Source organism: Thalassophryne amazonica, chromosome 17 (genome assembly GCF_902500255.1).
Source record: "Thalassophryne amazonica chromosome 17, fThaAma1.1, whole genome shotgun sequence".
Lineage (NCBI taxonomy): Eukaryota > Metazoa > Chordata > Actinopteri > Batrachoidiformes > Batrachoididae > Thalassophryne > Thalassophryne amazonica.
In genome coordinates this window covers 9,165,101-9,189,187 of record NC_047119.1, presented here as the reverse complement: position 1 = coordinate 9,189,187, position 24,087 = coordinate 9,165,101, and the positions used below count along the sequence as shown (strand labels likewise).

The 24,087-nt window shown below is 39.0% G+C and overlaps 1 protein-coding gene across 1 annotated transcript; it reads left to right on the top strand.

The window, feature by feature from the left end:
• Nucleotides 1-479: 479 nt before the first annotated feature.
• Nucleotides 480-10,059, top strand: dck (deoxycytidine kinase). The gene is made up of 8 exons (XM_034192978.1): nucleotides 480-587; nucleotides 692-716; nucleotides 941-1,059; nucleotides 1,868-2,061; nucleotides 2,856-3,003; nucleotides 3,121-3,236; nucleotides 5,114-5,213; nucleotides 9,798-10,059. The coding sequence occupies exons 1-8, from the start codon at nucleotides 480-482 to the stop codon at nucleotides 9,822-9,824; spliced, it is 837 nt and encodes a 278-aa protein (XP_034048869.1). The 3' UTR covers nucleotides 9,825-10,059.
• Nucleotides 10,060-24,087: the final 14,028 nt, after the last annotated feature.

Here is a 24,087-nt window from a genome sequence, read left to right as displayed (position 1 = left end):
CTGCATGTAGTTGTGATCAACTGCACTACACAAAGTGTGTTACGTGTGTGAAAAAGCAGGTGATCCCTAGACACATTATTTTAAAAATGTCTGCATGCTTGAGATAAACAGCGGAAAACTCCTGTGGATTATTTTACAGAAGGTAAACTGTGCCAAAATACTGGCGTGGATGTGCACAATCCATATGGCACATTCAGTTGCAGCAAAATACTGAGGATATCTGGTAATAATTACTTCGCCTCACATCCCTGTATAAAGTCTGTCCCACCCAAGTAAATTATATACGAGTAGTAAGAGATTTCACAGTCATACTGCATAGCTACATGACAGTTTTTATGAAGGCAGCAGGTGAGGAAATATTTTGTGGCTTTGCTATCTGATCACAATTCACGTTCAACAACAAAGTGAGAAACCAGACCCATTTTAATACAAATGTTGTTGAATGAATTGAAGACTGTTATCCAAGTAACTGAACCGTCATGTCACACTGTGTAATGTGGCTGAGTCTAGCTCCACCACCTCAAGTCAAACCAGACCGGCTAGAACAGTCACAGAAACTGAACTTTTGGACGTGTAATGCCTTCAAGGTGCGGTGCAAACTACCATTCAGAACAAACCAGCTTCACATCTAAGTCAACCAATGACCATATTCTGGTCAAATTCTAACACACACAACGTATGATTCATAAAGCGGGATTCAGTGGAAGGAAATATCGGTAAGTGTATTTTACTATTCGACACTGCATATTTTTTTTTATTACCATAATAAATTAATCGACGTGTCGTACAAAACGGGGGGTAATTACATAATGTAGGATTTAGCCGCTAAAAATTTCAAACAAATTATATATACCGTTCGTTGTTCGAGCAGATTTCTGGACTTGTCAGAAATACAAGGCGCGGTTTTGGTTTCAAAAAACAAAGTGTTGTTTGTGTTCAGCGGCAGGAAAGTCGACTTTAGTGCAACTTCTGGAGAAGCAGAGCGCCGACTGGGAAGTAATACCCGAACCGATCGCCAGATGGTGCAACGTTCACACGACGACGGGCGACGACTTTGAGGTATTTAAAATTTAACACGCCCCCGAGGGGTGACGTCATCATTTTTGTTGCCAGATTACTTGCATCACATGTTGCCAGACGGTCCTACGCCTCATTGTATTTGTACTTGGGTGTAAGATAATGTAAGCAAAAATAAAAAAATAAATGAGCCTCCAGGTGGTAATATTTTTTGTTTTCTAAACTTTTAAAGCTACCATGTCAAACAGCTTTGCAAACCACCATATGATAATTTTGAATATTGCATACAGAAAATATTTTGTTTGCATAATTGAGAAATTATATATATATATATATATATATATATATATATATATATATATATATGAGTTCAGATGCAAAACCCAGTAAGTATTTTTTTTTTTTTTAATGGAGAAAAATGCAGTTGAAAATGGAGATTTAAAGGAAACCATATTTGGAAATGCACAGACTTTCATCAATAAAATTAAAATAGTTTGTTCAAATTTTCATATTTTGCACACTGATGGTCCCCTTGACAGCCACGTACATATTGGCCTCAACTAAAAATTTATGGTTTTAGAGATACTGGGTTTAGCATCTGAACTCTTCATATTATATATATATATATATATATATATATATATATATATATATATATATATATAAATCCTGATTTATGTGCATTTATATAAAATGTTTCACAGTATTGAATTATTATTACTTGATAGTACTAGTTTGTCTGTCAGCAGGATATCTGAAAACTATATGAATGGATGCATGTATTGACTGAGCTGTACTTGCATCTCCTTTATTCCAATGTACTTAAAGTTTTTTGACCCCCCGTGTCCAGGAGCTGACGACATCACAGAGATGTGGAGGCAATGTTTTACAGATGATGTATGAAAAACCGTTGCGGTGGGCTTACACCTTCCAGAGCTACGTATGTATCAGCCCTGTGCGTGCCCAGATCAAATCAGCCAATGGGAAGCTCCGGGAAGCTGAGAACCCTGTACAGTTCTTTGAGCGCTCCATCTACAGTGACAGGTAATGTGCACAAAACTGGTGATTTTCTTTTTTTGCATGTATGATTAAAAATATCATTCACATCAAAGACGAATTAAAAAAAAAAGCTTCGACATTCATTTACTATAAATTGGTTGCAAATTGTTTTGATATATGGGATATGAAAATTTATGTGGGTTTGAAATTTGAAAGATTTCATCTGCTTTTTTTTTTTTTTTTTTTTTTTTGCAAGAACTAAACAAGTTCACATGATGATTTTATAACCATACATATATGCATTTACCTTCCAAACAGCATGTTTCCTAAATATAGCCATTTTAAAAATGGATGGAAAAGCTTTCAGAAAATAAAACACGCACACGTGTGTATGAATGGATGAATGAATAAAGTTAAGCTTGGAAATGAAATGATGTAACAAACAGGATTATTTCAAGCAACATGTTCCTTCAGCTACACCTGCTCCCTGTTCCCATCATGCACATGATTATTCCATGCAACAAGTCCAGACATGACCACCAGGTGGCAGACACATTACATTAGCAAAACAGTTTTGTTTTTTAATTATTTTATTGTTTATTAATTTTTTTAGTTGATATGGTGCATTAAAATTACACATTCTATCAGATTTTCCTCAATATGCACCCATTTAATCTGGTGGCGTATAAAACATTAGCATTTATTTAATTATGTCCCTTTGCATTTTATAGGGTACATGCCTAGGCATTTGCCAAAGCCTAGAAATATGCCATATGAAGAAGTGCGCTTTTGCATGAGGCACTTGTGAATCCATGTATATTCTGCACATGATGTTATAGGTACATCTTTGCCGCCAAGCTCTATGAGAGCGGGTCTATGACTGAGACAGAACGGTCCATCTACCAGGACTGCCACAGCTGGCTCCATGATCAGTTTGGCAAAAACATCAAGCTGGATGGGATCATTTACCTCAGAGCGTCACCAGAGGTACTCTGCCAGGTCGCTGTTGTTCTCTTCTTGCTGCTTTTAGCTCCGACACAAGACTAACAAACCAACACGTCACTCCACAAAGTAGCTTCTTTTTGTTGTTGTTGTTATGTGCAGAGATGTTTGGAGAGACTGCGCCTGAGAGGCAGACAGAAGGAGCAAGACATCCCTCTGGAGTATTCGGAGAAGCTGCACTTTAAGCATGACAGCTGGCTGCAGCACAGGACCATGAAGTGAGGAAAACCCCCACAAATCAGACTGGGGTTCAGACAGTTCATGAAAACTAACAAGCCTGGAGAGTAAAAGTATTAAGATCTGAAATAAATCTCCATAACGAGGAGGAGGGAGGACACTCTGGAAATTTAGAGCATGATGGTGCTGGAGGTCAGGAGGCGCTCCAGCATTTTACTTTTTTCAAATACCAATGGAAGCCTTCAGCTGAAACTTCAGCTTTACAGTTTATCTAAAACTACACTGCTGTCATTTTTCATGAGCTTAACTCAAACATCTAAAACATTTTCTACATACACAGAAAAGACCTATTTCTTACAAATATTGCTCACAATTCTGTGTTGGTGAGCACTTCACCTTTGCTGATGATAATCCATCCCGCCTCACAGATGCTGATTAGACAGCATGACTATTGCACAGGTGTGCCTTAGGCTGGCAACAATAAAAGGCCACTCTGAAATGTTCAGTTTTATCTCACAGCACAATGCCACAGATTGGCCTGCTGACTGCAGGAATGCCCACCAGAGCTGTTGCCCATGAATTGAATCTTCATTTCTCTGCCACATGCCATCTTCAAAGGTGTTTCAGAGAATGTGGCAGTACATCTAACTGGCCTCACAACCCCAGACCATGTGTAATCACACCAGCCTTCACATCCAGCATGTTCACCTCCAAGATCATCTGAGATCAGCCACCCGGACAGCTGCTGCAACAATCAGCTTGCAGAACAAAAGAATTTCTGCACAAACAGTCAGAAACCATCTCAGGGAAGCTCATCTGCATGCTCGTCATCCTCTTCGGGGGCTCGACCTGGCTGCAGTTCGTCATAACCAACTTGAGTGGGCAAATGCTCACATTTGATGTTGTCCAGCTGTTGATCAACTCTGTGCAAAGGAGACGTGTTGCACTGCATGCAGCAAATGGTGGTTACACCAGATACTGACTGGTTGTCTGACCCCCCCATAAAGCTAAACTGCACATTTCAGAGTGGCCTTTTATTGTGGCCAGCCTAAGGCACACCTGTGCAATAATCATGCTGTCTAATCAGCATTTTGATATGCCACACCTGTGAGGTGGGATGGAGAAGAAGTGCTCACTAACAGATTTAGACAGATTTGGGAACAATATTTGAGGAAAAAATAGGTCTTTTGTGTATCTTTGAGTTCAGCTCATGAAAAATGGGAGCAAAAACAAAAGTGTTGTATTCATATTTTTGTTCAGTGTACAAATTCCGAGCGTCAATAGAGTGAAAAGACCAATTTGAGTAGGATTCGATCTAAATAAGTAAAATCTTTAATATGATCACTTTTAAAATTAAAGAAGACACTGTATGTAGTGTATGAATCCTGAGTTTTAGGCAAACAAATATTACAAATAGTGAATCAAAGATAATAGTACATTATTAAATATATCTTATTTTTTCAAAGTATTAGAATTTGGTGGTGGTGGTTATTACTATTATTATTATGGGCAAAAAATGTATTTCAAATACCAACAAAAGTGAACCTTTAAGGGGTGAGGGGCAGAGTTTTCCCGCCACTCACCCCTGTGGGTCCGCCCCTGCACCCGAGGCCTGCAGTGTGTGTGTGCAGCTGCTGTCTGTTTTTTGTTAACATCGGGCTATCAAACAGCGAGGCAGATGTGCGCTGTCAGTGATCTCAGATAGACTTAGTGTGTTCAAGCTATAAAATGCCTAGTTTAAAATTAAAAATAAAAATTCCAGACACCCCCCCCCCTTTTTTTTTTCCTGAGTTGTTCATTGTTGTGCAACACATCAGCACAACTTGGGTGCCAGTGAAAAATGTTGCATTAAAATAATTTCTCACCAGCAGCCGCGATTGCTGCAGTGGCGTCATTAACTGTCACGTCTGATCCACAGCATAGACTTTGAATACCTCAACGATGTGCCGATCTTAACGATGGATGTGAATGATGAGTTTAAGGGGGATAAAATCAAGCTCACCGACATGATTGAGAAGGTGAGTTTGAACATTTGTTTCCATCCAAATATTAGAAAAGGACATGAAACTGACATGGGTCAAAAACCTGGTTGCTAAACTAAAACTCTGTACTCCAAATCCCACCGCGATTTTTTTTTACAAGATGATGAGTATCAACTTGAATTTGACTGCAAACCTCCTGGTGGACACCAGCAATGAAGGAAGCCATCCGGGTGAAAACTGAAATATTTTCTCATATAACAGTTGAGGAAATGGAATTTTTTTTTTTAGGCATCACATTGGGTGAAGCACAAACATACTGTAGGTGGGGTGGGTTTTGGAGGCCATATTGAAGGGCTGTTTTTAGTTCCAAATTCTGGCAAACTGTTTGCTGAGGTTTGGCACAGGCTGTTTTCAGCAGGAACACAGTTTCTGGCAGTGCTGCTGGAACTACATGGTATCTGACTTTTTTTTTTTTTTTTTACATACGGGTGTCCAACAGATAGTTGTTTTGTTCCGTCAGCTTCTCTCCTCTAGTCCATGGTCTACTGAAAAGTGTAAATCTCTGTTGAACCAACTTAAAAAGAAGTTTGTGGTACTTTTATAATTAGCCTTTGTTTTTTTTCTGTGGGAACACAAGAGTTCTTCCACAAATTAGATGCTAATTTCTGAAAATTGTGCTTGTTCCAGTGGTAAAGCACTTTTGAGATACAGTCCTGATCAACTTTATTGGTATTACTCCCGATTTTTGAGTACAGAAATGAATGCATATAAACTAAGATTTTTATAGTAATAATAAATGAAATGTCCAAAGTTATTAAACAACAACAAAAGATATATTTTGTAGAGACACGTTTAAAAATACAGGCAGAAAATGTCTGCGTAATAGTTATTGGCCCAATTTGATGAATTAAGTCAGGGGATGGATAGATGAACATGTATGCATATCAGTTGCATTTAATTTTGAAACTGTTCCATGCAGCCAGAAACAAAATTAATTTTATTGGCTCATTATTTATATATATATATATATATATATATATATATATATATATATATATATATATATATATATATATATATATATATATATCACCTTGTTAGCAAGCCTGAGCTACCAAGCTAATTAATGTTAATGTACAAGGTGCAAAGAATTCAACAGTAAGCTGCTTCTTGTCACCACTGTCTAGTCTGTTCAGAGCTAAACATGTGCACATTTACCTCACTAAATGGAATTAAACATTTTAAGACTCATACATTTGTGAAATATTTTAGTAAGCTTTACCTTAGCTGAGCTATCTTCCTCTTTGTTGTTCTGGCTGTTCCACAAAGTCCAGACAAGTGGAGTTCTGAGTCATGTGAAGGTTAATCCCTGTATTTATTCAAATGCATGATCTTTCAGTTTAAGATCATGATTTATTAATTTTACTCTTGCTGTAAGACCCAAGATGTCGTCCTTATTTAGTTCATCATCTTGTTTTAAGGCAGCTGGTATCCAGCCTAATGGTAATTATCGCCACCTTCTTCTCTGGAGTGTGAATCACAGTACCTCTTTTACATCAGTATAAACCATCAATGAAGACGACGAAGAAGAGGAGGAAAACGTTGCCACGAACAGCGGGAGAAGAAGAAAACTAGAAGGGTGGAAATGAGAGTGGGGACTTTGAATGTTGGTAGTATGACCTGGCTGATATGATGGAGAGGAGAAAGGTAGACATATTGTGTGTGCAAGAGACCAAGTGGAAGGGAAGTAAGAGCAGGAGCATCGGCGGTGGGTACAAGTTGTTGTACCATGGTGAGGACAGGAAGAGAAATGGTGTTGGGGTCATTTTAAAGGAAGAGTATGTTAAAAGTGTGTTGGAGGTTAAGCGAGTGTCTGACAGGGTGATGAGTGTGAAGTTGGAAATTGAAGGGGTGATGATGAATATCATCAGTGCATATGTCCCACAGGTTGGTTGTGAGATGAAGGAGAAAGAAGATTTCTGGAGTGTGTTAGATGAGGTGGTGGAGAGTGTGCCCAAGCATGAAAGAGTGGTGATAGGAGCAGACTTCAATGGGCATGTTGGTGAAGGGAACAGAGGTGATGAGGAAGTAATGGGTAGATATGGTATCAAGGATAGGAATGGGGAAGGACAGATGGTAGTTGATTTTGCAAAAAGGATGGAAATGGCTGTGGTGAATACCTACTTTAAGAAAAGGGAGGAGCACAGGGTAACATAAGAGTGGAAGAAGGTGCACACAGGTGGACTACATTCTTTATAGGAGATGCAAGCTAAAAGAAATCACAGACTGTAAGGTGGTAGCAGGAGCGAGTGTCACTAGACAGCACAGGATGGTTGTTTGTAGGATGACTTTAGAGGTAAAGAAGAAGAGAGTGAGAGCTCAACAAAGGATCAGATGGTGGAAGCTGAAGGAGGAAGACTGTGAAATTTAGCGAGCAGGTGAGAGAAGCACTAGTTGGAGGGGAAGCAATTTTGGACAACTGGAAAAGTACTGCAGATGTGGTGAGGGAGACAGCTGGGGCAGTACTGGGTATGACATCTGGACAGTGGAAGGAAAACAAGGAGACTTGGTGGTGGAATGAAGAGATCCAGGAAAGCATAAGGAGAAAGAGGTTGGCGAAAAAGTTTTGGGATAGTCGGAGAGATGAAGAAAGTAGACAGGAGTACAAGGAGATGCGGCATAAGGCGAGAAGAGAAGTGGCAAAAGCAAAGGAAAAGGCATATTGCGAGCTGTACAAGAAGTTGAATAGTAAGGAAGGAGAAAAGGACTTGTACCGATTGGCCAGACAAAGGGACAGAGCTGGAAAGGATGTGCAGCAGGTTAGGGTGGTAAAAGATGCACATGGTAATATGCTGACAAGTGAGGAGTGTGTGCTGAGAAGGTGGAGGGAATATTTTGAAGAGTTGATGAATAAAGAAAATGAGCGAGAGAGAAGGCTGGATGATGTGGTGAGAGTAAATCAGGAAGTAAAAGATATTAGCAAGGAAGAAGTGAGGGCTGCTATGAAGAGTGGAAAGGCAGTTGGTCCAGATGACATTCCAATGGAGGCATGGAAATGTCTAGGAGAGATGGCAGTAGAGTTTCTAACCAGATTGTTTAATAAAATCTTGGAAAGTGAGAGGATGCCTGAGGAGTGGAGACGAAGTGTGCTGGTTCCTATTTTCAAGAACAAGGGTGATGTGCAGAGCTGCAGTAACTACAGAGGCATAAAGCTGATCAGCCACAGCATTAAGTTATGGGAAAGAGTAGTAGAAGCTAGGCTTAGAAAACAGGTGAAGATCTGTGAGCAGCAATATGGTTTCATGCCGAGAAAGAGCGCTACAGATGCAATGTTTGCTCTGAGAATACTGTTGGAAAAGTACAGAGAAGGACAGAAAGAGTTACATTGTGTGTTTGTGGACTTAGAAAAAGCTTATGATAGGGTGCCAAGAGAAGAGTTGTGGCATTGTATGAGTAAGTCTGGAGTGGCAGAGAAGTATGTTAGGGTAGTGCAGGACATGTACAAGAATAGTGTGACAGCTGTGAGATGCACAGTCGGAATGACATTCATTCAAGGTGGAGGTGGGATTACACCAAGGATCAGCTCTGAGTCCTTTCTTGTTTGCAGTGGTGATGGACAGGTTGACAGATGAGATCAGACAGGAGTCCCCATGGACTATGATGTTTGCAGATGACATTGTGATCTGTAGTGAGAGTAGAGAGCAAGTTGAGTCTAGTCTGGAGAAGTGGAGATATGCTTTGGAGAGAAGGGGAATGAAAGTCAGTAGAAGCAAGACTGAGTACATGTGTGTGAATGAGAGGGAGCCCAGTGGAATAGTGCAGTTACAAGGAGTAGAAGTGGTGAAAGTAGATGAGTTGAAATATTTGGGGTCAACTGTTCAAAGTAATGGAGAGTGTGGTAGAGAGGTGAAGAAGAGAGTGCAGGCAGGGTGGAGTGGGTGGAGAAAGGTGGCAGGAGTGATTTGTGACCGAAGAATATCAGCAAGAGTGAAGGGGAAAGTTTACAAAACAGTAGTGAGACCAGCTATGTTGTATGGTTTAGAGACGGTGGCACTAACAAAAAGACAGGAGGCAGAGCTGGAGGTGGCAGAGCTGAAGATGTTGAGATTCTCTTTGGGAGTGACAAGAATGGACAAGATTAGGAATGAACATATCAGAGGGACAGCTCAGGTGGGACGGTTTGAAGACAAAGTCAGAGAGGCGAGATTGAGATGGTTTGGACATGTGCAGAGGGACCCAGGGTATATAGGGAGAAGGATGCTGAGGATGGAGCCACCAGGCAGGAGGAGAAGAGGGAGGCCAAAGAGGAGGTTCATGGATGTGCTGAGAGAGGACATGCAGGTGGTTGGTGTGACAGAGGAAGATACAGAGGACAGGGTGAGATGGAAACGATTGATCTGCTGTGGCGACCTCTAACGGGAACAGCCGAAAGACAAAGAAGAAGATAAACCATCAATGATAAGTGTTTTTTTTTTCCTGACATGTCTCTGAAATATAAGTTGCAGGACCATCAAAACAACTTTAAAAAATGCACAACTCAGTCTAGAAAGTACAGTTTATCAAAATAGTTGATTTATTTGTCAATTCATAATTCATAATACTGGTTTGTTGTTTTTGCAGGTGAAGGAGTTCTTAAGCACGTTGTAGTGCTGCCCTCATGACAGAAGGTTTGATCGACACTGAAAGGAACAAGACGAAGAATGAATTTTAACATGATGAAAGGCTTCAACCATGGCACAACTGACTTTTTTTTTCCTGACCTGTACCAGGTTTATATTTTAGTTAAAAAGGTCACGCTCCTGGCTTGTGTGTTTATTGGCACATTAAATTTAAGTGGGTTTTCATACGTTTCGTGGGATAGCAGACCTTCGTCCTGCAGTTTTTAAATATAACGCAATACTAAAATACCCTCGGCCATATTAGTACAAAAATAGGAAACAGACTGACCTTTTGACCCTTTAAAATAGGTCAAGGTTAGCCATTATTGAACTTGTCCAAGGTCCGTGTCCCAATAATGTTCCCTGTGAATTTGAAGATCCTGGCAGTAGTAGGACTGGAGTTATGCTGAGCACAGACCGACAGATGGACAAATGGATGCAAAGTCAATTCCCGAGCCCATATTTTGACTTCGAGTAAGAATGATTCTTAATTGCTGAAAGATAAAAAAAAAAAAAGTATTGAAAACAGAAAAACAGGAGGATATAAGCTCCATCTTGATGAACTTTTTAAAAAATAAGACAATCCATGTATTTTTGAGGTTTCATACTATCTGAGTTCTCCATGTAATCACTGCAAAAACTGATATCTAAGAAGGTTAAAACAGACTTGTTTAAAGAAAATTTGACTTAATTTTTTGTCTAAATAGAAAAATAATCTTGTCAAGCATTTGTTTTATAAAAAAAAATCTTATTTTGGGAAAATGCATCTCACTTTTTCTTAAGTTTTTCCAGCTCATATCAAGTTGTATTTAACCAGTAACAAGGAAAGACAATGGATTTCAAATCATCCAAGCAAAGGAACAAGATTGTTTTCCTTATTTTAAGATAGAAGCTAATCTTAAAGGAAGAATTCTGTCTAGTTTTAAGGCACATTTTGATTATTCAGTGCTTAGACATTTTTGCCCCACTGGCAGATTTTTTTTTTTTTTTTTTGCTTAATACAAGACAATTTGGCTAGATTTCAGATTATTTGTCTTATTTTGAGAGGGATAGTTTTTGCAGTGATGTTGCATCAGGAGGGGCATCCGGTATAAAACTTGTGCCAAATCAACCAGCGGATCCACTTCAGACCTGCAGTGGTGTCCCAGAGTGAAACAAGGGAGCAGATGAAGGCACTTGCTTGTGTATTATTTGGTGAAGTACTTTGGTAGCGTTAAAGTGCTATATAAACAAAATAATCTGTACGAAGCTGAATGTGCTCTGTTGTTTTGACATCAATTTGATTTTTGATTTTGCCGTCTATTGCAGGGTAAAATTAGTCTGGCAGTTTGAGAATTAGCAAATTTCTTTGCAAAGTCTGGTTTACCAGAATAAGGTAAATTGCACTAAAACTACAAAAAGAGTTTAATTGCCGATTATCAATAAATATTGTGTCATTATGTAGCCTTGACTCTCAGGATCCCCAGACCTGATTGATTTCTGGCATCCCCGGAGTGGCAGCCTGTCCAGTGTGGAACACCCCCTCCCTTTTGTGACCCAAAATGCTTTTTGGGTAAGATTAGTTTTATTGGGGGAGGTGGAGTATTCTCTTTTACCCCAGGGCTTTTGTAATATTTATGGCCAATTTGCACAGGTTGGGGGATAAGAAAGCTCAGTATGAATGACAGAGATGGGAGTGGCTACTCATTAAACTGACCTGACTCACAGCCATCACCTCTGGTGCCCATGCTTATTTCCAGTTTTTGTATTGTGAAGCAGACAGCCCAGTCTCATAACCTTCTCCCTTCCCTAACCATAACCCGCCTGCGTCACCCTGCATTTTGTGCTCCCATCACAAAATTAATTTGTGTTCATGTCACAAAAATGCAGTGCTTTTTGTGACAGTATCACAAACCAATAGATAAATGTACTTTTTGTGATACCGTCACGAAATACAGTTGGAAGTCAATGAAAATCTGACTCCCCATGGAAGGAATGCTAGTCTGGCACAGGTTACTTCTTCAACCATGGCCGGTACCCATTTTTACAGCTGGATGGACTGATGTCTTTACAAATGGGAGGAAACCCACACACACAGGGAGAACATGCAAACTTCACAGAAAGGATGAGGTGGAATGTGAACCCACAACCTTGCTGTGAGGCAAAGAGTGCTAAACACTAAACCACTGTGCTGCCCAGTGATAAATTAGATACAGGTAACTATTGTCCAATTTCTATTCTAAGCACAATATCATAAAATTGAGAGTAGTCTACTTTCAATAGAGATAAAATTGGAGCCTCAGTTTCAGCCCCTCTTTTTGTAGAATGTTGATTACCACAAGGCTCTATTCTTGGGACACTATTCCTTATATATGCGAGTGATATTTAATCAGCTGTTTTCTCTGATATGTGGATGATACCACTCTTACAGGGGATATAGAGCAGAGTCAGAGAATGGCGCTTATGAGTTTGGTTATGATTTGCCAAAACATTATAGAGATTTTAAAGACTTTCAGGCAATACAAAATGTGTTGTTTACACAGGTTTGTGTTATTGTGATCAAACATTCCTGCAAGATATGATTAAGGGAAAAAGTACTAAAGAAAAACTGTCCAGGTTAGGAGTTATGGTGGCAAACTAGAATCAGGACTTGGGCAGAACAGTACCCCAGGATGCAGGACAGCTCAGACACAGGGTGGTGTTAAAGCACAGTTTTATTGAACACAAGTAAGAGTCAAACAGTCAGACTGACAGAAGGAATCCTCTTCATAAACTGGTGACTATGAACTGAAGAATCTTCATGCTGGTGTGAGCAAACTAAGGAGTTCTAAGACTGGAGAGTTCCAGACACAAACAGAATAAACCAAGGAGTTCCTCTTCATAGAAGATGAGTTCAAACACAGAATTCAAAGCTAGGATTATCTTCTGCATAAAAAGTGCCAACTGAGGAGTAAGAAAGCACTTCATCACAGATGAGTGACTCAAACTAGGTTCAACTAAGGACAACTAAGTACAAACTCAATGACAAGATTCAACCAAAGTCTTTACTTCTTAACAAATAGGTTCAAACCCAGAGATCAGAGTTAACTCAGAAAGTCTTTTCTTCTTAGTAATGAGTTCAACTCCAGAGTACAGAAAACCAATACCATACTCACTACCAAGAGAGGAAACAGAAAACAAAACCATCAGCCTACAATATACAAGTGTTAAAGCAACGGACTCTTTACTAAGGACAAAGCAGGAGTCACTAAATATAGCCTTAATTGTTGCAGGTGCAGACCCAAACAGGTGAACTTAATCAAAGCCTAATGTAGGGGATCTAAGAAAACACCAGAGGGCAGCAAACATTCAGACACTACATGAAACTGAAGATAATAAAAGGGAACACCAGGTGGCAGCAGAAAGCAAGATACTGAAAGAAACTGAAGGAAATAAAAAGGCAAATGTAGAGAATAGAAAAAGGTGAAATGAAAAGATCTGATAACCTAACCGGGAGAAAAGAGTTGATAGAAGATAAGAGGAGACAGAGACAAACAATGAGGAGACAGGAGAATAAACCAACTAAAACCCCCAAGAGCAAACCATCAACTCTGTCATCACTTTTACAGCCAGCTGGCTTCAGATAAGTGAGAGTACTGTATGTACTCAAGTAATAAGTAAATATCTGGAGCTATTTTTGCATCAGGTCAACAGTGCAACCTTTGCAAAGACTCATGCGACTGCCAAGTGTCATACCCTTCTTGTTTATACTGTTGTTGTTTATCCTTTTTAATGTCCCTGTTGTCTATATGTTGGTGGCCATAAACCTTGTGGACTTGTGTTCCTTCATGCTCTTGCTCATGGTCTGTTCAGGTTTACTTGAATAAATCCATAATTCCCAAAATCAAGGGTGTGGCACCACAGCCGCTATCAAGAAAAATGTAAACTGTCTCACTGTGCACACATCTGCCATGTCCACCTCACTGGGGTCAGACGTGGGCTAAAGGGTGACCCTGAAGAAGAGAGAGAGAGAGAGAGAGAGTGAGGGATATTCAGGAACTGGAGTGAATTGGATCCTGGTTTTAAACCCCAAAGCAGCACAGCTGCACAGGCTATTCTAAGTGTAGCAGCTGGTGGGAAAGTCACCTTCCATCCAAAACTCCTCCAAGCAAGGAAGTCGAACTCCCCAAAGTCTCCAGTTTGCTGGTGTGTCGTTCCAACCAGACTCCTTGAATCATCAGCCTGATCCAGTTGCAGGGTGTTGTCGTCGTTGTACTCTGGCCAGCTTTGGCCCCAGACATCCAGCAGGCAGGATCTCAGACAGAAAACAAAGCAAATGTTAAGTAATCAAAACAACTAATCCATGGTAACATCCATTTTAACAAGAAATCAATAAACATGCTTGTCACCACTTGAGCTAAACCTATAGTCCAGTCCTCTAACACAAGAAATTTAGTTTGGATAAGTCTTGAGTCCTCCCCAATCAGTTATAGAAATGAGATTGACGGCAATGATTCAATACAGCGACTGTGAATAAACGAGTGACGGAAGCCATCAAGACACCCAGACAATTCTGAAGGAGTTATAGGCTTCTATGGCTCTGACTCGATAAAATGTGCATAGCACACCATTTGTCTGTTGCATCACCAGTAAAGGCTTCATGGCGGAATGGCACAGAGAAGAATTTTTTTCAAAGTAAAATTTCAGCTACAGCTTGCCAGGAGGACCACAGGAGATTCGAGCCCAGATTTCACGTGTTTTCTTGTCGGAAAAGCCTTCTCTGTTTGACTCCACCGGCCTGCAGCCACAGAGGTCTCCTGTTTTGGTGGCTTCCCTTACTAGTCTCCTCATTTTGAGAACTGCCTTCTTCAGATTGGCCGTAGAATGCCATCCTGTCTATTTCTTAGTGATTGGTGGAAATGAAGTCCAAGACATGTTTGGTGACATGCAACTATTTACAGTAGTGTTCCGAATAATAGTAGTGCTATGTGACTAAAAAGATTAATCCAGGTTTTGAGTATATTTCTTATTGTTACATGGGAAACAAGGTACCAGTAGATTCAGTAGATTCTCACAAATCCAACAAGACCAAGCATTCATGATATGCACACTCTTAAGGCTATGAAATTGGGCTATTAGTAAAAAAAGTAGAAAAGGGGGTGTTCACAATAATAGTAGCATCTGCTGTTGACCCTACAAACTCAAAACTATTATGTTCAAACTGCTTTTTTAGCAATCCTGTGAATCACTAAACTAGTATTTAGTTGTATAACTACAGTTTTTCATGATTTCTTCACATCTGCAAGGCATTAATTTTGTTGGTTTGGAACCAAGATTTTGCTCGTTTACTCGTGTGCTTGGGGTCATTGTCTTGTTGAAACACCCATTTCAAGGGCATGTCCTCTTCAGCATAAGTCAACATGACCTCTTCAAGTATTTTGACATATCCAAACTGATCCATGATACCTGGTATGCGATATATAGGCCCAACACCATAGTAGGAGAAACATGCCCATATCATGATGCTTGCACCACCATGCTTCACTGTCTTCACTGTGAACTGTGGCTTGAATTCAGAGTTTGGGGGTCGTCTCACAAACTGTCTACGGCCCTTGGACCCAAAAAGAACAATTTTACTCTCATCAGTCCTCAAAATATTCCTCCATTTCTCTTTAGGACAGTTGATGTGTTCTTTGGCAAATTGTAACCTCTTCTGCACGTCTTTTATTTAACAGAGGGACTTTGTGGGGGATTCTTGCAAATAAATTAGCTTCACACAGGCGTCTTCTAACTGTCACAGCACTTACAGGTAACTCCAGACTGTCTTTGATCATCCTGGAGCTGATCAATGTGTGAGCCTTTGCCATTCTGGTTATTCTTCTATCCATTTTGATGGTTGTTTTCCATTTTCTTCCACGTGTCTCTGTTTTTTTTTTGTCCATTTTAAAGCATTGGAGATCATTGTAGATGAACATCCTATAATTTTTTGCACCTGCGTATAAGTTTCCCCTCTCCAATCAACTTTTTAATCAAACTATGCTGTTCTTCTGAACAATGTCTTGAACGTCCCATTGTCCTGGTGCTGGCTTCATCCTTACATAGGAGACACCTGATTCACACCTGTTTGTTCCACAAAATTGACGAACTCACTGACTGAATGCCACACTACTATTATTGTGAACACCCCCTTTTCTACTTTTTTTACTAATAGCCCAATTTCATAGCCTTAAGAGTGTGCATATCATGAATGCTTGGTCTTGTTGGATTTGTGAGAATCTATTGAATCTACTGGTACCTTGTTTCCCATGTAACAGTAAGAAATATACTCAAAACCTGGATTAATCTTTTTAGTCACATAGCACTACTATTATTCTGAACACTACTGTACGTATCCGTCCTCTGACCTGTCACCAGAAAACTGTAAGGGGTTAAGGCCATATTTATGTTAAACCGCTTGAATTAAAAGGTAAAATTTTACACTACAAGCTCATTCGGATTGTTTTATTTCAACTCCATTGTGGTGATTTGCAAAAATAACAAATTTAAAAAAAAAATCACTTGTTCTGTAATTTCTTAATAGTTAGTTTCTTTCGCTTGATTCACAGGCTTTTCAGTGATGGGAAAAGTGCAAGATCTTTTGTCCACCTTTTCTCAACAATTTTTGACTTTTGTCTTTTTATTGTTCGTCCAGCTATTGCTGTGTGCCGTGTCACCGGGGCATAAGTGCAAAACCACACTGTGTGCAGCAAAATGTGCATTTCTAAGAGAACAAGAGGTGCATTTCAGGCCTCCAGATGTTCCAGAATGCAGCTGCTTGAAGATTAAATGAAATGTGAATGTTTGATCCTGTAACCTCAGTGCTGGCATCTCTCCATGGTTCGGCTGTTCATCATGCTGATTTGCGTGATTTTGCATGACTGTGTGCCAGCTCATATGTGTTCCAAAGGTGAGGAAGAAATCAGCAGGTGTTTCCATCTTTTGTATTTCGTGGCCCTTGGCTATGGGACAAACACTTAGCTGAGATTGTTGACATTTTCAAATCTAGACAAAAATCCTTCTTATTGGCTGCTTACAGGCATTACTTGCTTTTATTTTTATATTATTTTTTAAATTTGTGGAATTATGTTGCTTTTACAGTGTTTGATTCTGTGAAACACATTGTTTATGTGGTGTTAATGTGCTATATACATGTATTTGCTCTTTTCTGCCCCTTACCCTGGTCCTTGTTGTGCTGGCAGGAGACTAAACGCCTCAGCCCACACTTCCCTATCCTTGGGGTTCTTGATGTATTCCCAAACCTGCTGGAAGATGTAATCCCTCCAACTTGTCTTGGGTTGCACTGAAAGACATGACCAGGTGACATCCTCGCTTGATTGTGGAATCACCTCAGCTGGCTTCTTTCGATGCAAAGAAGCAGTGGCTCTACTGCATGTCCCTCCCAGATATTCAAAGTTCTCAAATGATCCAGTGTCGATGGGACCTCAGAAACTACATACAGTGCATCCGGAAAGTATTCACAGTGCGTCACTTTTTCTACATTTTGTTATATTACAGCCTTATTCCAAAATGGAAGAAATTCTTTTTTTTTTTCCCCTCAAAAGTCTACACACAATACCCCATAATGACAATGTGAAAAAGTTTTTTTTTTTTTTTTTTTTTTTTTTAAAGATTTTTGCAAATTTATAAAAAAAAACAAAAAAAAAACAGGAAGAACCAAGAAGTGAAAACTGTTTGGAGGGCCAGGAAATATTTAAATAAATGGTTTGCGTGTCAGCCCCGGTGTTCCAGTTGGTCCATTGTGTGCAAAACGTTTCCTTAGAGAGATGAATGTCTTCCTTCATAATGCTCCATCTGCTCCATGCAATAATTTAAGCAGCAAACAGTGAACTGATGATTTTGATGCCAGACTGAGGTGAGTTTGTCTCATTTCAAATAAAGCGGCAAAACCTGAAACAAACACATTGTCAGCTTGATTTTGGTGTTTATGTTGCAAATATGTGTGTTCTTTTTTCGCTTCAATATTCTTATTGTCTAAATTGATTAAAAATAGGAACGTACCTGTTATCTCTGTCTGGCACGGAGACAGAAACATTCAAACAGGCACGTTTTACATCTGGAAATGAGTCTTCACGTTATAACAGTTTGAAATTGATGGTAAATGAGAGCACCGCGCTCACAGAGTGCAAACCTCCACCAACATTAGTTTCCAATTCCACAAGTTTTTATCTTGGAAAAAATTTTCAAGGTCAAAGTCCTGTTAGAAGTGACTTTTCATAAGCTAAAATATAATACAGAATATAGATCAAAAGGGATTTTTAATGTTAAAAAGAATCAAATATTTGCTAAATCTGCAATACGGATCAGTTGCAGATCAAACTTAGTCTGTTCATTGAGAGTGGCAGTTTGCACCTCATTGTCACAAATGAGAGTGATTGAGGCACTTTTGATTGAGATACAATGCAAAATGTCCATCAAATAGACTTTTCCGTATTACATTCAAATGTCCACAAAATCCACAATCCAGATCAGATCTGGATTGAACTTTACCAGGTGATAGTGAGTGTCAGTCTGCACCTCACTTTCAAATATGACAGTGATTGAGGCACTTATGATAGAGATATAAGGCAAAATGTACATCAAATGGGCTTTTCCATATTACATTCAAATGTCCACAAAATCCACAATCCAGATCAGATCTGGATCAAACCTTACCAGGTGACAGTGAGTGTCAGTCTGCACCTCACCTTCAAATATGACAGTGATTGAGGCACTTTTGATTGAGATATAAGGCAAAATGTTAATCAAATGGGCTTTTTCATATTACATTCAAATGTCCACAAAATCCACAATCCAGATCAGATCTGGATCAAACCTTACCAGGTGACAGTGAGTGTCAGTCTGCACCTCACCTTCAAATATGACAGTGATTGAGGCACTTTTGATTGAGATATAAGGCAAAATGTACATCAAATGGGCTTTTCCATATTACATTCAAATGTCCACAAAATCCACAATCCAGATCAGATCTGGATCAAACCTTACCAGGTGACAGTGAGTGTCAGTCTGCACCTCACCTTCAAATATGACAGTGATTGAGGCACTTTTGATTGAGATATAAGGCAAAATGTTCATCAAAGGGGCTTTTTCATATTACATTCAAATGTCCACAAAATCCACAATCCAGATCAGATCTGGATCAAACTTTGTCAGACGATAAAGGATACCATCCTAAATAACTGTATACTTTTTTAACACAGTGTAAATTGTTTTCAGTCCTGTGTGTGTTTGTCTGGGTGCAAATAGTGTAACTCAAATCCTTTGAGTTGATTTGGACCACACTTGGTGGACATATTGAGAGTCAGTCATAAACAAAGTGATTCAATTTTGAGAAGAACTGGTTACAGGCCAATGTTAAAATTTTGATCCAATTATATAAGAAATATACAGAATGGCTATTTCAAAGAATACACCCATGGTTCCTAAAACACTAATACAAAGGCATAAATTACCTTTCTAACTCTCATGACCTAATTTAGAATGCCTATTTTGAGGAATCATTTACAAATATTACACCTACAGTCAGTATTAAACACTAAAATGATATATATAGCTCTTATCTGTCAATAACATTTGGCCTTGGGTGACCTTGAAAGGTCACGTTTCTTTAAAATACAATAACACACTTACTACTAACACTAATATGAAATTATGAGGTCTGTCAATAAAGTATAGGTCCTTTTTATTTTTTTCAAAAACTCCGGATATTCCACTGTTAAAGGAGATTTTTTTAAATGAAAGACGTGCGGACGGATTGCAGCGTCGGCTCGCAGCCGCCGCGACGCTCCGCCACAGGAAAAACACCTCTGTTGGAAGCCTTAAGGACAAGTTGGAACATGTCCAGCTGTTAAACAATTTCTCATATACTCACTCCACTGAAAGCCATCAAAAGCTGCCTGGATTTTACAAATGGTTATCAACACGGAGGTGTTTTTCCTGTGCCGCCACACCGCACCGGCTGCGTCCCGACGCGCGGACCCGTCCGCACGTCTTTCATTAAAAAAAATCTCCTTTAACAGTGGAATATCCGGATAAAATGCTGAAACCGACTTCTTCTGAAACTTCTCTGTTCTCTCACGACGTCCTGGATCAATAGAGCCTGAAATGTGGAGGTTTTCAGCTTGAAACAGGCTGACGACGGCGCCTGGGAGCGCTGCGCGACATCCCGCTCTGTGGGAAGTCCTTAAAGCAACAGTATCACCTCAAAATCTCTCATCAGCCGTTAAAATTTTCACTGAAAACCAGCTGAATTTTTCGAACCGTGTCCACTTCGATGTGTCTCACAGGTTTAGAAAAAATTTAGATCAAACAAAGCACCAGTCTCTCAGCAACTTCTCAGACAAAGGAATTCCGACGAGGGGCTGGACGACTCCTCCCACAAGGAGTGCTCACAGGCGAATGACGTCACCGACAGGCGTGGAAAAACTCACGCATGCGCACGAGGGTTCAAGCATGTCTGACGTAAAAACATATGAATGAAATCCATATAGTTTTTGAAAAAAATAAAAAGGACCTATACTTTATTGACAGACCTCGTATAGCTTACCTTTCTAATTGTCATGTGTCCTTTGACCTTGGATGATCTTCGAAAGTCAAACTCATTTTGAAAGGTTATTTTGAACCTTTGACCTTGGGTGACCTTGAAAGGTCACACTCTTTTAAAATAACTATTACATACCCATACACCTATTGTTATGACTGAACATTTGTATGAAGTCAGATATCACCTTTCTATAAAACACATGACCTTTGACCTTAGACAACCATGAAAGGTCAAACTCATTTTTATTTATATTGGCTATTTTTTTTTTAATTGTTAAAATAGGAGTATAAAACAAAGTTATATATCAACTTTCTTTTGGTCACCCAAGTTTTGACCTTGACACTGTCAAGCACTTTGGAGTTAACATGGATTAAACAGGGTGGAAGGGTTGTGCACTATTCAAGGATAAAGTAGTTCAGTTGTGAACGAAACTGATCAAAAGGTCAAGGCCACACAGAACCATACACTCACGGGTCACTTTATTAGGGGCATCTGTTCAATGGCTTGTTAAAACAAATGGCTAATCAGCCAATCACATCGCAACAATTCAGTGAATTTAGACATCTAGACACGATGACTTGCTAAAGTTCAAACTGAGCATCAAAACGGGGAAGAAAGGGGATTTAAGTGTCTTTAAACATGGCGTGGTTGTTGTTGTTGTATTTCAGAAACTGCTGATCTACTGGGATTTTGACACCCAACCATCTCTAGGGTTTACAGAGAATGGTCCAAAAAAGAGAAGATATCCAGTGAGCGATAGCTGTGTGGCTGAAAATGCCTTGTTGATGTCAGAGGTCAGAGGAGAATGGGCAGACTGGCTGAATGGGCGACTGCGTGATGCCATAATGTTAATATGGACCAACATCTCTGAGGAATGTTTCCAACACCTTGTTGAATCTGTGCCACAAAGAATTAAGGCAGTTCTGAAGGTAAAAGGGGGTCCAACCAGGTACTTTATTAGTGTACCTAATAAAGTGGCTGGTGAGTGTATATTATAATAAAACTGATTAAACAATTAAATTGCATAAACCTGTGTAAATGTGTTAGTGCCAGATGTTGCACTCTCTTGTTTGTTTACTGTCAGGGTAACTTAAAAGGCTTTAAATGTTCTTCTATGAATATTTTGTGAAAAGGTAGGTCCCAGGATGGGGGACAAGGGTATTTTAGTCAGATACCTGGATTTATTCTCAGGACTATTGAGAGACATGACAAAATTTGCATTGCACTTTATCTCATCAAAATGTCTTCTGAGCATTTTAGTCACTCACTCTTCTTCAACCGCTTGTTGAAGATCAGGCAGCAGGGGTCTGGAGCCTAACCCAGCAGCTACTGAGCATTTTAAAACGTAAAAAATTTGGAGAACGTCAACTCCAAATCAAGAAACGGTCAAACAATAATCCATTCTTCAGCTGTGTTTTATAAAAGTTCAAATTGTACAGATGCACTTTTATTACCTCCGCCAAGGAGATTATGTTTTCCGTCGCGTTTGTTTATTTGTCTGTTTGTCAGTTGGATAACTCAAAAGGTTATGAACGGATTTTGATGAAATTTTGTGGAGGGGTTGGAAATGACAAGAGGAACAAGTGATTAAATTTTAGTGGTGATCCGGATCATGATCCGGATCCAGGAATTTTTTAAAGGATTATTCACCATTGCAGGATAGGGGGAATTTGGACATTCTAGTTTCTAACTCCACAAAAACAAGGCAGAAAGGCTTGAAAAAAATTAGGGTGTAACATAGTCAAATGTTCTATCAAACAACAAAGTTTGGTGATGATCGGATCCGGATTCCGGATCTGGTGATCCAGAATATACAAAAATAGTGGGAAAATAGAAAATGTGTCAGTGTGAGGTGACAAATGAAGCTAGAGATGCACAACTAACACCCAATTGTAGCTGAATCTGTACTGATTCAGTAAGGTGTCATCAGATTTGATGTAGCTTCAAATGTTGTGGAGCTAGATCCAGAAGAAAACCGCCATTACCGAAAAATCGTTTTTATACAATAACTTTTGAACTAATAAAGACATAAAAGTGATTCCAAGTTCTAGTGGTATGTTTTCATGGTCAAGGATGTCAAATATAAAGGAAAGAAAAGTGTATGTATCATAGTTTTGGTTGTAACACTGAATTGTTTAGAGAAGTGTTTCATAAATGTTAAAAAATTCATATATTTGTAGTTTAGTTGAATAATAAATTCAATTTGGTCTCTTATTTGTTTTTGTCTATAAGCACATGTAATATCAATATCAGTGCTCAGATGACAGTAGCTTCTGGGAAAGGTGCAAGTTGCAATAAACTGTGATGCCAAGTGCTAAGGATACATGCTATCCAGTCACAGCAGATGAAATTTTTTTTACTACTGAGCAAACATCATTGTTAGACTTTTTTAGGTTCAATGATTCCACGGCGTGTAGATGTTATGGCGTCAGTGACCCCATGACCTTGGCGGAGGTTTGCACTCTCTGAGTGCTTCTAGTTGGAAGTATAAAACGTTTGCTCTCTCTCTCTCTCTCTCTCTCTCTCTCACACACACACACACACACACACACACACACACACACACACACACACACACACACACACGTGTGTTCTTGGAAGTGTTTCTTCATTGTTAAATATGACCTAATAATCATTGTAGCCTATTAACAAAAACTTTTATTTATTAAGGGACGTTGCGGTGAGATGGTAAACTCAGCACACCCACTTCACACTCACACTTTAATATTCACACCTGACTGACGTGCAGGGGGATGTTGTGCAATACAAGATGTAGCTGTTTCAGCACCTTTAAACTGACTCCACAGAGAAGCGTGATATCGTCGAATATTAATTTACAACCCCAAATCAGAAAAACGTTAGGACAATATACAAAATACAAATAAATAAATCATTTAAAAATGGAAAAAATAAAAAATACTGCAGTGATTCTGACACTGACTTTTATTTTACTGCAGACAGTATGGACCCAAGAGACTTTTTTGGGGGGGCGGTGAGAGTTAACTTTATTTAATTTGTTAATATGCATCCTTCTGTACATGTGGCAACAGGTAGATGAATCAAAATGATGATATAAAGAGCTGTTCTGGAAGACAGAATTCACATTGTGGATCAGTGATCAGCTGGTGGAAATAATGCACATGTGAGTCAATGCGCACGTTCACACGCACTGATTAATTACTGCTCTGATATATTCAATCATACATTACATTAATACAGGTTAATTAGAGCATACATATGATGTCACTAAATGGATTTATGGATTTATGAATGGATATCTCCCCCTTCCCCTGCATATATATATATATATATATATATATATATATATATATATATATATATATATATATATATATATATATATATATATATATATATATATATATATATACATACATAGTTATTGTATCATGGTGTGGAGTAAGTATGATTTTTTTCTACTTCTCTAACTCTCTCTTTGCATAGCTTTGCATGAATTTATATGTTCAGTTAGCTGTTTTTCAGTTAGCTTTATATACATTTAACTGTTTTCATAGTGATAAATACATTTTTAGATTTATATAGTGTTATTTTAAGTAAATTTTAGATTGCTAGCTTTATATTAATTTAGCTATTCACATAGCTTTGCATGAATTTATGTTCAGTTAGCTTTATATACACTTAACTCCGTTCATAGTAATAAATACATTTTTAG